Consider the following 15,238-nt stretch of genomic DNA (forward strand, 5'->3'; position numbering starts at 1 on the left):
GGGAATCACTGACCCACAGAGGTGTCAGGGATCACGCCTGCAAGATGATTTCCCTCTCCCCCCACCCTCGGGGGGGGAGGCAGGAAAAACCCCCAAACCCACCCCCCAAAATCCCAAACGCGGCCTCGGCATTTCCACACAGACACTTTAATGGACACGACGGCGATGCCAGGGGTGGGACCAGGGTGACAACACACCCCCATTCCAAAGGCACAGGGTTTGGAGTGCCCAAACTCCTCCCAAGAGGGTTCATCCCTCCTCCTCTGGCTGATCCCAAAGATCCCTGATCACAGCTGGGACGCTGTTCCCAAGGGAATGACTGGAATGGGGGGGGGGGGGCACAGAACCCTCAGCGTCAACCCTCCAGCCCCCTGAGCCCTCTCTCTGGAGCTGATTCCATGGGAATTGTGTCCGTGATCCCCCAAATCCTTTATCCTGGGTGGGGCGGGGGGGGGGTGCTCTCCATGTCCCACAGCCAAGGAAGGAACCGCTTCCCGGTTTCCATCCTCAGTGATTCCCGGCGCCCCGGCCCGGGGGATGCTCCGGGGCTCCCCGCAGCTCTCGGATGTGCCGATCCAGGAGCGCCGTGAGGTGGGCGGGAGCCCGCTGGAGCAGGGAGGAGGTCTGCGAGGCCAGCAGCGACAGCGCTGCCACCGTCTGGCCCCGGGACGCCTCCAGGGAGGGCAGCCGGGCCAACTTCTCCACTCCCTGCCGGCTCAGGATGGTGTCGTCGATGCAGGCGCCTGGAAAAGGGGAGACCGGGGATGGGCGTGGGACAGCAGAGCCCATCGGGAGGGGACTGATCGATCCTGGGGGCTGCCCACGCCTCGTCTGTGTGGGGGCAGCTCCGTCAGGGGTCCTCATTCCCAGCCCCGGATCCTCATTCCCAGCCCTGTCCCTCATTCCCTGTCCTGGGCCCTCAATCCCTGTCCCAGGCTTGCATCCCCAGCCCTGGGCTCACATTCCTAGTCCTGGATGAGCCTCCTGAGCCCTGGATCCTCATTCCCAGCCCTGGATCCTCACTCCCAGCCCTGTCCCTCATTCCCAGCCCTGTCGCTCATTCCCAGCCCTGTCGCTCACTCCCAGCCCTGTCCCTCACTCCCAGCCCTGTCGCTCACTCCCAGCCCTGTCCCTCATTCCCAGCCCTGGATCCTCATTCCCAGCCCTGGATCCTCATTCCCAGCCCTGTCCCTCATTCCCAGCCCTGGATCCTCATTCCCAGCCCTGTCGCTCATTCCCAGCCCTGTCGCTCATTCCCAGCCCTGTCCCTCACTCCCAGCCCTGTCGCTCACTCCCAGCCCTGTCCCTCATTCCCAGCCCTGTCCCTCATTCCCAGCCCTGGTTCCTCATTCCCAGCCCTGTCCCTCATTCCCAGCCCTGTCCCTCATTCCCAGCCCTGTCCCTCATTCCCAGCCCTGTCCCTCACTCCCAGCCCTGTCGCTCATTCCCGGCCCTGGCTGAGCCTCCCATCCCCATCCCCAGCCCCGTGGCCCCACTCCCAGCCCCGGCTGGTCCCGATCCCCACGGTTTGCGGAGCGGGGCGGTGTCCCTCACCCAGCAGGGTGACCTGTGGCACGCCCTTGAGCACTCGCAGCATCTCCCTGGCCGGCGCCTCGGGGCTCACCAGCAGCACGTTCCGGCACACGAACAGCGGGAGCAGCTCCCGGTACCGAGACTGCGCCAACACCGGCCGCATCACCTGGGAGAGAGCCCGGGGTGACCCCTGGGATAGCCCTGGACCCACTGGGATAGCCCTAGATCCACTGGGAGAGCCCTGGGATCAATGGGATAGCCCTGGATCCACTGGGATAGCCCTGGATCCACTGGGATAGCCCTGGGATCAATGGGATAGCCCTGGGATCAATGGGATAGCTCTGGATCCACTGGGATAGCCCTGGGATCAATGGGATAGCCCTGGGATCAATGGGATAGCTCTGGATCCACTGGGATAGCCCTGGGATCAATGGGATAGCCCTGGGATCAATGGGATAGCCCTGGACCCACTGGGATAGCCCTGGGAGCAATGGGAATGCTCTGGGAGCACTGGGATACCCTGGGAGCACTGGGATAGCCCTGGGAGCAATGGGAATGCTCTGGGAGCAATGGGATAGCCCTGGGAGCACTGGGATAGCCCTGGGGATAGCCCCGGGAGCAATGGGAATGCTCTGGGAGCACTGGGATAGCCCTGGAGTCACTGGGAGAGCCCTGGGAGCTCCAGGATTCCCCCAGGACCACCTGGATACCCCTGAAAGCACCAGGAGAGCCCTGGGATCCACTGGGATAGCCCTGGGAGCAATGGGATAGCCCTGGGAACACCGTGGCCCTGTGGGCTGAGCCCAAAACTTTCCCCTACAGGGAAAAACCCTCGCTGGGCGTGGGGGAAAGCTTTACCACGGAGCACCTCATAGAATCCACTAATTTAGTCTCCGCCTCCTGAACCGTCAGGAGCGTTCCGTGCCCCCCACCTCGTTGAGGACGAACTTGAGGTGGATGTTGTGGCGGCGCAGGTAGTGCCGGAGCGTGGCCACGTCCTCCTCGGCCATGGGGTTGTAGTGGCACACGGCCACCATGCGGCTGTCCCGCAGCGTCTGCTCCGCCTGCCGCCGCAGCACCCGCGCGTAGCCGTCCTCCTGGGGACACGGAATGTGGGGATTGGGGATTTGGGGACAGGCTGGGACACCTGGAGACACAGGACCTGTGTGTACCCGTCCTCCCGGGGACATGGAATTTGGAATCTGGGGACTGGAGGGCAAGGTGGGACCGCTGGAGGCACAGGACCCACATGATGCTGTCCTCCTGGGGACAGGGAGTGTGGGAATGTGGGGTCTGGGGACAGGGAATTTGGGAATGTGGGGTTTGGGGACAAGGTGGGACACCTGGAGCCACAGCACCCATGCATAGCTGTGTCCTCCTGGGGACAGGGAATGTGGGATATGGGGAAAGGGGGACGGGGTAGGACCCCCACTGTGATCCCACAGCTGGAGGTGCTTGGGGAGACAGTCCCGAGGATTTTGAGGTGTTCCCATGGATCACGAGATGATCCCACGGATCTCCAGGTGTTCCCATGGATCTCGAAGTGATCCCGCAGATCCTGAGGTTTTCTCACGAACCTCGGGCTGCCCTCACGGACCACGAGGTGACGCCACGAATCTCAAGGCGATCCCACAACCCCCCAAAGCATTCCCCTGGACCCCAAAATCCCCCCACACACACCCCCCAGGATTCCACAGATGGGGAACTCACCCCCGTTTCCAACCACCCGCCACACCCCAGCGAAGTCTTCCACCAGCTCCAACCAACCTCCGCGCCCCATCCCCGCCCGATCCCGCAGGAAAACGCCGCTCCCGGTGCCTCACCCGGTGCTCCCGGGGGCTGTCGGGGGGCAGGCAGCGCGGGGGCACGGCCGGCCGCGGGGGCAGGTACTCGGTCAGCGCCAGCAGCTTCTGCCGCTGGAAGTGCATGGCCTTCCAGTGCCGCGTCACCGCCTTGGAGCCGCGCCGGAGGAGCTGCAGGGCGGGCAGCCAGGCTGGGCCCGGGGGACGGCTCAGTGCGGGCACCGGCACCGGCACCGGCACCGGCACCGGCACCGGCACCGGCGGCTGCTCAGGGCTGTTCCACTCCCGTTCCCACTCCCGTTCCCGTTCCACCCCCGTTCCCATTCCTGTCCCACTCCCATTCCCATTCCTGTCCCACTCCCGTTCCCGTTCCACCCCCGTTCCCATTCCTGTCCCACTCCCATTCCCATTCCTGTTCCACTCCCATTCCCATTCCCGTTCCCATTCCTGTTCCACTCCCGTTCCCATTCCCGTCCCCATTCCCGTTCCCACTCCCGTTCCCATTCCCGTCCCACTCCCATTCCCACTCCCGTCCCCATTCCCGTTCCCATTCCTGTCCCATTCCCGTTCCCATTCCTGTCCCACTCCCATTCCCATTCCCGTCCCACTCCCGTCCCCATTCCCGTCCCACTCCCATTCCCATTCCCGTCCCCATTCCCATTCCCGTCCCACTCCCATTCCCACTCCCGTTCCCGTTCCAGGCCCCTATCCCGTTCCCATTCCTCTCCCAGCCCCGTTCCCACTCCCGTTCCTAATCCCATTCCCGTTCCTGTCCCGCTCCTGTTCCAACTCCCTTTCCCATTCCAGGCCCCTGTGCCCGCCCCGTTCTCCTCCTGTTCCCATTCCCGTCCCAGCCCCGTTCCCGTTCCCACTCCCGGCCCCTGTTCCCGTTTTCTTTCCCGGTCTCTCACCCCGCCGCCATCGCGTCCCGCCGCCTCCCAGCGCCGCCATCTTGGCCGCGACCCCGCAAGGGCCTGTGGGAAGGTGGAGGACCCGCCGCTTCCCGCGCGCCCGTCTCCATGGCAACGGCGCGGCCTGAGCGCGGCCTGGGCCCCTCCGAGCCCCCCAGAGTGAGGGAATCTGAGCCCCAAAGCCGGGAAACCGCTCCCGGTGAGCCCCCCTGGCCTTTCCGGGCGTCTCGGAGCCCCAAATCTGTGGTAGGTGGTCCCGCTGAGCCGCAGTGGGTCCATCTCAGGGGTCTCTAAGAGCCCCCCCATCCAGTGGGGCCTGGTCCCGGTGACCCCCCCAGCCCCATCCCGGGGGTCTCTGAGCTCCCCAGCCCGGGGCTCCTGGTGCCACTGATCCCCCTCAGTGCCAGTGCCGAAATCCCCCTGGAATCAGAGCCCCTCTGAGCCCTCATCCCACTGACACCCCAAATCCACGAGTTTTTCCACTCTTTTCCCTCAGATTTTTCCAGCATCTCCCTCAAACCCCCCCTGGAGGAGGTGACGAGGCCACCGCCTGCCACGGCTGAGCGAGGGGACACTTTTTGTGGGGGTGAGTGTGACATCTGGGGGGGGGGAGGGGGGCTGGATCCTCGAATTTATTTATTACTACTGTTTCTAATTTTTATTTAATTTTTAAAATTTATTTTATTATTTTTATTTTTTAAAATTATTAAAATTTATTACTACTGTTATTACTGCTATTATTACTGTTACAAATAAACTGTTTTAAATACATCTTCATATAATTAACATATAAATAATATATATTATAATTAACATTCCAGAGGGTGGAAAACCTTCAGGCTCTGCCCATCCTGAGCATCCTGGACCTGTCCCAAAACCTGATCCTGGTGCTGGACACAGGTGAGGAGTAGGGAGGGATCCAGGATTTGTGGGATTCCCAGGAATGGATCCAGGATTTGTGGGATTCCCATTGTGAGGAGCAGGGAGGGATCCAGGATTTGTGGGATTCCCAGGAATGGATCCAGGATTTGTGGGATTCCCATTGTGAGGAGCAGGGAGGGATCCAGGATTTGTGGGATTCCCAGGAATGGATCCAGGATTTGTGGGATTCCCATTGTGAGGAGCAGGGAGGGATCCAGGATTTGTGGGATTCCCAGGAAGGGATCCAGGATTTGTGGGATTCCCATTGTGAGGAGCAGGGAGGGATCCAGGATTTGTGGGATTCCCAGGAAGGGATCCAGGATTTGTGGGATTCACATCTCCACCTTCCCTGCCTCAGTTTCCCTGGCTGTGGGGCTGAAGTGCTGCTTTGGGGAGTTTTCCTGAGGAGTGAGGGATGAGCTGGGGGAGTTTGGGGATTTTGGAGCAGGGATTTTTTTTCTTCCCTCTCTCCCTTTGCAGAGGAGTTGCCCCGCAGCCTCCGGATCCTCGACCTGACAGGGAACGAGTGCACCTGGCAGGATGGATACAGGTGAGGCAGAAGAGGGAGAACAACCCCCCCAAAAAAACTGGAGAAGCCTCGGGGTGACCCAACAGGAAGGAATTGCTGCCTGGGAGGGTGGGATGGAATTCCCAGAGGAGCTGTGGCTGCCCCTGGATCCCTGGAACGTGTCCCTGGATGGGATTTAAGGTCCCTTCCCACCCAAACCATCCCATGAAATATCAAGCACAGCCTGGCCCACCAAACCCCAGCGATGTCAATCCCTGCTCTCCAATCCTCAGGAATTCAAATCCCTCCTCTCTAAACCCCAGGGATTTGAATCCCTGCTCTCCAATCCTCAAGGATGTCAATCCCTGCTCTCCAATCCTCAGGAATTCAAATCCCTCCTCTCTAAACCCCAGGGATTTGAATCCCTGCTCTCCAGTCCTCAGGGATGTCAATCCCTGCGGGACACGCGGCACTCAGGGCACTCTCAGGGCTGGCATTCCCGGAATTCCTGTCCCCTCTCTTCCGTGTCTCCCCGACAGATTTTTTTCGCGGATGTGCACCGGGAGCTGGCGGGGCGGGCTCAGAGGAGGAGGAGGAAGATCCTGGAGGAGCACCAGGCTCGGCTCGGCTCGGCCATCCAGCCCCCAGGGAAGGCTCTGGAAAAAGAAACCCGTGCCAAAGGAGCGGGGAATGGGTAGTTATCCCAAAAAGCCCGCAGCAGCAGCAGCAGCAGCGGCAGCCAGGAATAAAGTGTTTATTCCCACCCCAATCCCCCAGCCGTCCTGAGGGGCCGGGAAACGAGGGAAAATGAGGGAAAGCACACACAGGGGCTCCCAATCCCATCCCACATCCCTGCCCTTCCCTTTGCACCTCCTCCCAGGCCGTGGCCACCTCTGGGCGCTTTCTCCAGGGGTTAAACTTGGGGGCCGGGAATGTTTTGTGGGGAAAAAAAAAAAAAAACCCCACCCAGCCCACCCACCTGTGAGGGGTTTTAGGTGTAAAACTTCATCTCGGCCTCCACGCAGTCGAAGAAGAGGTCGGCCAGCTCCTCGGGGCGTGGGCTCACGGTGCCCTCCAGCAGCTCCCTCATCCCCTGCAGGCCCTGCTGCTCCAGCCCCTGCAGCGCCTCCAGCAGCTGCTGGCCCCGCTCCTGGGGGGATCAGGGCGGGATCAGAGAGCTCAGGGGCTCTGGAACCATCCCAGAGTGGGAGCAGAGAGCTCAGGGGGTCTGGAACCATCCCAGAGTGGGAGCAGAGAGCTCAGGGGGTCTGGAACCATCCCAGAGTGGGAGCAGAGAGCTCAGGGGGTCTGGAACCATCCCAGAGTGGGAGCAGAGAGCTCAGGGGGTCTGGAACCATCCCAGAGTGGGAGCAGAGAGCTCAGGGGGTCTGGAACCATCCCAGAGTGGGAGCAGAGAGCTCAGGGGATCTGGAAACATCCCAGAGTGGGAGCAGAGAGCTCAGGGGCTCTGGAACCATCCCAGAGTGGGAGCAGAGAGCTCAGGGGCTCTGGAACCATCCCAGAGTGGGAGCAGAGAGCTCAGGGGGTCTGGAACCATCCCAGAGTGGGAGCAGAGAGCTCAGGGGGTCTGGAAATATCCCAGAGTGAGATCAGAGAGCTCAGGGGGTCTGGAACCATCCCAGAGTGGGAGCAGAGAGCTCAGGGGGTCTGGAACCATCCCAGAGTGGGAGCAGAGAGCTCAGGGGGTCTGGAACCATCCCAGAGTGGGAGCAGAGAGCTCAGGGGCTCTGGAACCATCCCAGAGTGGGAGCAGAGAGCTCAGGGGGTCTGGAAATATCCCAGAGTGAGATCAGAGAGCTCAGGGGGTCTGGAAACATCCCAGAGTGGGAGCAGAGAGCTCAGGGGCTCTGGAAACATCCCAGAGTGGGAGCAGAGAGCTCAGGGGCTCTGGAAACATCCCAGAGTGGGAGCAGAGAGCTCAGGGGGTCTGGAACCATCCCAGAGTGGGAGCAGAGAGCTCAGGGGGTCTGGAACCATCCCAGAGTGGGAGCAGAGAGCTCAGGGGGTCTGGAAATATCCCAGAGTGAGATCAGAGAGCTCAGGGGGTCAGGAACCATCCCAGAGTGGGAGCAGAGAGCTCAGGGGGTCTGGAACCATTGTAGGGTGGGATTAGAAAGCTCAGAGAGTTTGATCCCATTGCAGGGTGGGGAAGGGTCTGTGGAGTCTGCAGGGTCTGCGGATTCTGTGAGGTCTGGGGGTCTGGGGGGTCTCTGGGGTCTGTGAGGTCTATGGGGTGGGTGTGTGAGGTCTGTCGGGCCTTTGATGTCTGTGATGCCCACACAGTCTGTGGGGTCTGTGAGGCCTCTGGGGTCTTTGGGGTCTGTGGGGTCTCTGGGGTGTGCAAGGTCTGTGGGGGGTCTGTGGGGGTCTCTGGGGTCTCTGGGGTCTGTGGGATCTGCAGGGTCTTTGGGGTGTGCAAAGTCTGTGGGGGGTCTGTGGGGTCTGCAGGGTCTCTGGGGTCTGTGGGGTCTGTAAGGTCTGTGGGGTCTGTGGGGTCTGCAGGGTCTCTGGGGTGTGCAAGGTCTGTGGGGGGTCTGTGGGGTCTGTAAGGTCTGTGGGGTCTCTGGGGTCTGTAAGGTCTGTGGGGTCTGTGGGGTCTCTGGGGTCTGTAAGGTCTGTGGGGTCTGTGGGGTCTGTGGGGTCTGCAGGGTCTCTGGGGTGTGCAAGGTCTGTGGGGGGTCTGTGGGGTCTGTAAGGTCTGTGGGGTCTCTGGGGTCTGTAAGGTCCGTGGGGTCTGTGGGGTCTCTGGGGTCTGTGGGGTCTGTAAGGTCTCTGGGGTCTGCGGGGTTTGCCGTACCCGGTCGCGCTCCATGAGCTCCAGCGCCGCCTGGTGCCGGCGGTACAGCTCGTGCCGCCGATCCACGGAGCGCTGGAACCTCGGGATCTGCCTGGCCGGATCCTGCGGGAACGTCGGCGACATCACCTGCGGCGCCGCCTTGATGCCGGCCACGAACACGAAGGGCTTGAAGACAGACCTGGAGAGGAGAGGCTGGGGTGAGGGAGGAGAATTCCTGGGAATTCCGCGGTCAGGTTGTGTGTCGCCCTAACTTTGCCCGCTTTTCAGCGTTTGCACTCTGTTCTCACGCAGCTTCAAGAAAACAAGGTATGTTTTTAGAATTGATCTCTTTGTTTACATATTTACATATTTCTCCTCTGGGAGGAGAAAGGTGACCGATGGAGGTCCTCACCAACCAGGTCAAAGAGGTGGCAACCTTACGCAGCCAATCTTGTGCCTTCTGAAAGAATTGTATGTCAGATGGAGTCAGAAAATTAAATATAGAACTTTCCTGCTGGCCTTCCTGCTGCCTGCCTCGTTCTTTTGTGTCCCAAAGGGTGACAGTTGTGAGAGCAAAAAAGAGAGGGTTTTATTATTTCCGCCTGGCTGGATATAGTTTTTTGGAGTTTGAGCAGGGATTCGACGATGAGGTTGACACCTCTTTGACCCCACTGATCAAACTAGATGTTTATGGATTGCTCTTCCTCCAGAAGGGAATTTGAAAACAACTTCTTGTTCACGTTACCAATGCTGAGAAGTCCAATATAAAAACACAAACATCAGAAGGGTGAAAACATCAGAGCAGCGCTGTCCCTGTCCCCGGCGCGGGGCTCACCGGGAGGGGTCGGGGGTGGCGGTGAAGAAGTGGACGCAGGGCAGGGCGGGGTCGCGGGGCAGCACGGACACCATGCTGCCCGCCGTGCGGAACCCCTCGGAGTCCACGCAGATCCCGCTGGCCTTGTCCCGCAGGATGGACATCAGCGTCTCAGCCGTGATGTGACCTGCGGGGACAAGGGACAAGGGCCGCCTCAGCGCTGCCAGCTGGGCCGTGGGCGGTGGGGAGGCGCTGGGTGAGGGGTGGGTGGCCGTCCCCGTGCCATGCCCTGTCCCCAGGAGCTGTGCCAGCACAGGAGCAGCCTCTGGTGAGGCATGGGTGGCCATTGCTGTCCTTGTCCTGTAACCAACCCTGTCCTGTCCCTGTCCTATCCCCCTTCCTGTCCCTGTCCTGTTTCCATCCCCGTCCCCATCCCCATCCCCATCCCCATCCCCATCCCTGTCTTGTCCTGTCCCCATCCCATTCTTGTCCCTGTCCCGTTTCCATCCCATCCCCTCCCCATCCCTGTCCCCATCCCATCCCCATCCCTGTCCCCATCCCATCCCATCCCATCCCCATCCCATCCCCATCCCATCCCCATCCCCTCTCCATCCCCATCCCCGTCCCTGTCCCCATCCCATCCCATCCGATCCCATCCCATCCCATCCCCGCCCCTATCCCCATCCCTGTCCCTGTCTTCTCCTGTCCCCATCCCCACCCCATCCCCGTCCCCATCCCCACCTGCGTGCAGCCTCAGCAGCTCCCTCCCGGCCTGGAGCCTCGCCTTGGCCGCCTCCATGCGCGGGGGCTGCGACTCCAGGGAGAAGGCGCGGGCGAAGCTGAACTCGCCGTCGCCGCTCCACCAGCCCCGGCTCCGCGCCCGCTCCCGCAGCCCCGGGTGCTCGGCCGTGATGTCGCTGCCGATGCTCAGCTGGTTGGAGATGTTGCGGCTGCCCTCTGCGCCGAGCAGGGAGCGGGGGTCACTCGGGGGGCTCCGGGGGGACACCCCGAGCTCCCGGTGCTCCCGGTGGACTCACCGCGGATCCGCTGGGCCGCCCAGTAGCGCCCGGCCGTCTCCAGCACCCAGGCCTCGGCGCGGTCGGCCAGCAGGAAGGTGTTGTGGTACACGAAGGGCACCGGCTCCTCCTTGCAGCTCCCGCCTTGGCCGTGGCGCTCCAGCAGGGCCGTGATCACCTGCAGGGCCTCGTGGGCTGAGCTGCCCCGCTCCAAAGCCAGCCTGCGCTGGGAGAGCCCGTCAGACAGAGCCAGGGGCTGGGACGGTGGGGACACGGTGCTGTCCTCACTGTCATCATCATCCTCAGCATCCTCAGCACTGTCACCATCCTCACTGTCCTCACCATCCTCACCGTCCTCTACTCGCCATCCTCACCGTCCTTTCCATCCTCAATATGTCACCAACGTCAGCATCCTCACTGTCCTCAACATCCTCAACAACCTCAGCATCCTCACCAGCCTCACCATCCTTGCTGGCCTCACCATCCTCAGCATCCTCAACATTGTCACCAACCTCAACATCCTCACTGTCCTCACCAGCCTCAGCGTTCTCACCATCACCATCCTCATCATCCTCACCATCTTCACCATCCTCCCCACCCTCCCCATCCTCACTGCCCCCAGCATCCTCAGCATCCTCAGCATCCTCAATATCTTCACCATCCTCACCGTCGCCCCCCCATCCTCATCATCCTCACCATCCTCAACATCCCCACCATCCTCACCGTCTTCATCACCCTCACCATCCTCAATGTCCTCCCCACGGTCCCCACCCTCGCCCTCCTCACCTCACCAGGTCCATGCCCAGCAGGGCCTCGCCCTCGCCCAGGGGCTCTCGGCTCCACACGCCCTCGTTGCCCACGCAGACCCCGCAGTCGTTGGCGCCCATCTCGGCCCCCCAGAGCCAGGCGGGGCGGCTCAGCACCACGGCGTGGGTGTGCTCCACCTGCTCGATCTGCAGGTACGTGCACTGCGGGGACACGGGGGTGACACCTGGGACACAGCGGTGACACTGGCATGGTCACTGCTCTGTCCCTGCAGCCACCACGGCGTGGGTGTGCTCCACCTGCTCGATCTGCAGGTACGTGCACTGCGGGGACACGGGGGTGACACCTGGGACACAGCGGTGACACCGGCATGGTCACTGCTCTGTCCCTGCAGCCACCACGGCATGGGTGTGCTCCACCTGCTCGATCTGCAGGTACGTGCACTGCGGGGACACGGCGGTGACACCGGCATGGTCACTGCTCTGTCCCTGCAGCCACCACGGCGTGGGTGTGCTCCACCTGCTCGATCTGCAGGTATGTGCACTGCGGGGACATAGGGGACACATGGGTGACACCTGCATGGCCACTGCTCTGTCCCTGCAGCCACCTTGCCACACAGGTGTGACACCTGGCACACAGAGGTGACACCTGGCACACAGGGGTGATGCCTGGCATGGTCAGTGCTCTGTGCCCTGCAGCCACCATGGCACACGGAGGTGACACCTGGCACACGGGTGACACCTGGCATGGTCAGTGCACTGTCCCCTGCAGCCACCATGGCACACGGAGGTGACACCTGGCACACGGGTGACACCTGGCATGGTCAGTGCACTGTCCCCTGCAGCCACCATGGCACACAGGGGTGCTCTGGGGGGACACAGAGGTGACACGTGACACGTTCTGTGCTCTGTCCCTGCAGCCACCCTCACCCAGGGACTTGCACAGAGCAGAGGGGACACACGTGGGTGACCTGACCACTGATGCACTGACCCCAAACAGCCACTCTGGGCCCAGCACGGCCTCACCTGGACTTTGTCCCCGGGCCGGTGGGTGGCAGCGGGGACATAGACGATCTCCTGGACCTCGTCCCGGGGCCGGTCGGCGTTCTTGGCGAAGATGACGGCGGGGGACGCCGTGTGCGGCGGCAGCGCCACGAAGCAGTCGCAGGACGAGGGCACAGGAGCCTCCCCCGCCATCCTAAACCGGGGCAGGGCGGGCACCGAGGGCGGCGTCAGCCCCCTGTCCCCGTCCTCGATGTGTCCCCAGAGTCCCTTTGGGGCCGGAGGGGCTGTGGTGATCTGGGGAGGTCCCTAAAACTTGGGGGACATCAGGGACCCCACGTCGGGGTGGGCTGGAGGTACCGAGGGGGGTGGGAACCCCTTGTCCCCGCCCTGGATGTGTCCCCAGAGTCCCTTTAGGGCCGGGCATGGAGGGGCTGTGGTGGGCCCATGTGGTCCCTAAAACTTGGGGGACATCAGGGACCCCACGTCGGGGTGAGTTTGGGGGTACCCCCCCGCCCCGGGACCCCGCAGCCCCGGTAACCGGGATCCCCCTCCCGCCCCTCCCAGCACCGACGGCGGACGGACCCCCCCCCACCCCCTCAGAGCGCCGGTAACCGGGACCCCGCGGGGCCCCGCCGTGCCCACGGACCTGCCGCCGCTTCCGCCCCGCCGCCGCCGCCCGGGCCCGCCCCGGCTCGCCCTGTCCGGCCCCGGCCCGCCCTGTCCAGCCCCGGCCCGGCTACGGCGGCGCCCGGTGGCCGGAGGCCGCGCGGCGGCACCGGGAGCGACACGGGCACCGGCACCGGGACCGGCACCCGCGTGGGTCGGGGGGTGGGGGGGGGGGTCCCAATTTTCCTCCCGTGGGGAAGAACGGATGGGGGACGCTGGTGTGTGCTGGGGGAGTCCCGTGGGTCAGAGCCCCGCGTGGGCAGCACCGCCGTGGGCACCCCTGGACCTCCGTGGACACCCTTTCAGCCCCGCGGGCATCATCGGCGTGGGCAGCACCCCCGTGGGCACCCCTTCGTGGGCATCCCCTCGCCCCCGTGGGCATCCCCTCACCCCCGTGGGCATCCCCTCACCCCCGTGGACGCCCCCTCACCCCCGTGGGCATCCCCTCACCCCCGTGGACGCCCCCTCACCCCCGTGGACGCCCCCTCACCCCCGTGGGCACCCCCACACCCCCGTGGTCCCCCCCGGCGTGGGCAGCGCCCCGCCCGGCCCCCGGCATGCGGCCGGACCTGCCGGGCACCGCCCTGCCCTGGGGGGGGACTCTGCTCCCCTGCCCGGCCCGGGGGGGGGACCGGGATGTGACCCTCGTGGGGGGCTCGGCTGGTTCCAAACAGTGTCACCCCCACGCCCGTCAGCCTTCGGAGGGCAGGGTGGGGGGCACAGGGCGGGACCCCTGAGCCCCTTGGTGGGGACGGTGTGGGGTCGGGATCCCAGACTCCTGAGATGCTCGAAATAAATTATTTGGGGTCAGGGACCACTGAGCCCCTTTGCAGGGCTGATTCGGGGTCAGGATTCCAGACCCCTGAGCCCCTTTGCAGGGCAGATTTGGGGTCAGGATTCCAGACCCCTGAGCCCCTTGGCAGGGCAGATTTGGGGTCGGGATTCCAGACCCCTGAGCCCCTTTGCAGGGCAGATTTGGGGTCAGGATTCCAGACCCCTGAGCCCCTTTGCAGGGCTGATTTGGGGTCGGGATTCCAGACCCCTGAGCCCCTTTGCAGGGCAGATTTGGGGTCAGGATTCCAGACCCCTGAGCCCCTTTGCAGGGCAGATTTGGGGTCGGGATTCCAGACCCCTGAGCCCCTTTGCAGGGCTGATTAGGGGTCAGGATTCCAGACCCCTGTGGGTCCCTTTGCAGGGCAGATTCGGGGTCAGGATTCCAGACCCCTGTGGGTCTCTTGGCAGGGCAGATTTGGGGTCAGGATTCCAGACCCCTGTGGGTCCCTTTGCAGGGCAGATTTGGGGGTCGGTCCACCTGAATCCCTTGACAGGGATAATTTAGTGTCAAAGCACCAAACCCCCCAAAATCCTTCAACAGCCAAAACAATTCGGGGGTTCGGGACGCCGCACCCCCTCACCCTTCAGCGCAGGGACGGAGCCGGAGAGAGCCGGAGCGTGGAAAAAACACGCGGCGTTTATTCCAGTACAAAAAAAAACCCCAAAATCCCAAACCCCGCAGAACCCCGCAGCCTCTTCACAGCACAAACACACCGAGCCGGGAGAGGGGACACCCCGATCCATCCCTCCTCCCCCCAAAAAAAATCCCGTCCGGGCCGGTCCCTCCCTACCCCAGGAGGAGGGGGGAAGATGCGGCCCGGGGGTGGGTGGGTGGGTGTTTTGGGGTGGGTGGGGGACGCGGCGGTTCGGGGCGCGGGGCCGGGATCCCCAAAGGGCGGCAGCAGGCTGGACTGGTTTCCCGGCCGCTCCGCTCCTTCCCCGCCCGGTTTTACAGCCTTCATTGCCCCATCGCGGCCAAGGCAGAGAGCCCCGGGGGCTGCGGGGGCTGAGCGCACCTGAGGGGGGGGGGGCTGAGCACACCTGGAGGGGCTGAGCGCACCTGGAGGGGCTGAGCGCACCTGGGGTCCTCCCCCCGGCTCTGAGGGTGAACCCCGAGTCCCAACGTGGTCGTGGGACCCCCCCCCCTGCCCGCCTGTTCCCACCCTGGTGCAGCCCCCCCCCACCAAAAGGGACCCCACCCCAAAATGCTGCTGGGCCGCTCAAAAGGTGGGACATTGGGGAGGGTCCTGAGCCCCCCCCACCGCTCCCGGGGTCCCGCCGGGAGGTGAAATCCCATTTTTTTGGGAGGGGCGAGGCACCGAGGGGGAGTTTTGTGCTGGAAAAGGCAAATTTGGGAATCGGGGACGTCCTTCGAGAGCTGCAGACAGCCCAGGTCACCCGAGCCCCGCGCAGGGGACAACGAGAGGTGGCCGTGGCTGGGTTTGGGGACAAATCCTGGCAGAGCCCCCCCACCCCACCTGCGAGACTTCACCTCGTGCTGGGGGGTCCCAGCCCCTCGTCCCCGTCCCAGGGACACCGGGACAGGGTTGGGGACACCGGGACAGGGGTGGGGACAGCGGGACACATGGACAGGACCCTTTTTTTGGGAGGGGGTCCTACCCCTCCCCATCCTCAGAGCCCACGGCCACAGCTTCGGCCTGGGGACA

The 15,238-nt window shown here is 63.4% G+C and overlaps 3 protein-coding genes across 7 annotated transcripts; 1 reads left to right on the forward strand and 2 right to left on the reverse strand.

Moving 5' to 3' along the window:
• Positions 1–131: 131 nt before the first annotated feature.
• Positions 132–4,371, reverse strand: MRPL10 (mitochondrial ribosomal protein L10). Of its 5 annotated transcripts, none has more exons than XM_066205338.1 (5): positions 4,247–4,371; positions 3,357–3,526; positions 2,466–2,630; positions 1,625–1,699; positions 132–743 (listed from the first exon to the last, which is right to left on the reverse strand). In XM_066205338.1, exons 1-5 carry the CDS (start codon positions 4,354–4,356, stop codon positions 508–510), a joined length of 756 nt encoding a protein of 251 aa, XP_066061435.1. In that variant the 5' UTR covers positions 4,357–4,371; the 3' UTR covers positions 132–507. The 5 variants fall into 5 exon arrangements, with proteins under 5 accessions (XP_066061435.1, XP_066061433.1, XP_066061434.1 ...); XM_066205336.1 differs by having other exon boundaries at positions 1,555–1,699; positions 3,301–3,526; XM_066205337.1 differs by having other exon boundaries at positions 1,555–1,699; positions 4,247–4,295.
• On the forward strand, positions 4,355–6,424 carry LRRC46 (leucine rich repeat containing 46). The gene is given in 5 exon segments (XM_066204809.1): positions 4,355–4,405; positions 4,815–4,832; positions 5,068–5,146; positions 5,648–5,717; positions 5,875–6,424. Coding segments are annotated over 5 exon segments (768 nt in total).
• On the reverse strand, positions 6,244–12,771 carry SCRN2 (secernin 2). The gene is made up of 9 exons (XM_066205326.1): positions 12,718–12,771; positions 12,093–12,264; positions 11,089–11,270; positions 10,324–10,523; positions 10,028–10,243; positions 9,308–9,473; positions 8,494–8,671; positions 6,655–6,825; positions 6,244–6,331 (listed from the first exon to the last, which is right to left on the reverse strand). Exons 2-8 carry the CDS (start codon positions 12,261–12,263, stop codon positions 6,667–6,669), a joined length of 1,272 nt encoding a protein of 423 aa, XP_066061423.1. The 5' UTR covers position 12,264; positions 12,718–12,771; the 3' UTR covers positions 6,244–6,331; positions 6,655–6,666.
• Between the last annotated feature and the right edge of the window lie 2,467 nt (positions 12,772–15,238).

This window comes from Chamaea fasciata, unplaced genomic scaffold (genome assembly GCF_029207755.1).
Source record: "Chamaea fasciata isolate MVZ Bird 193981 ecotype frontalis unplaced genomic scaffold, bChaFas1.0.hap1 SCAF_27, whole genome shotgun sequence".
NCBI lineage: Eukaryota > Metazoa > Chordata > Aves > Passeriformes > Sylviidae > Chamaea > Chamaea fasciata.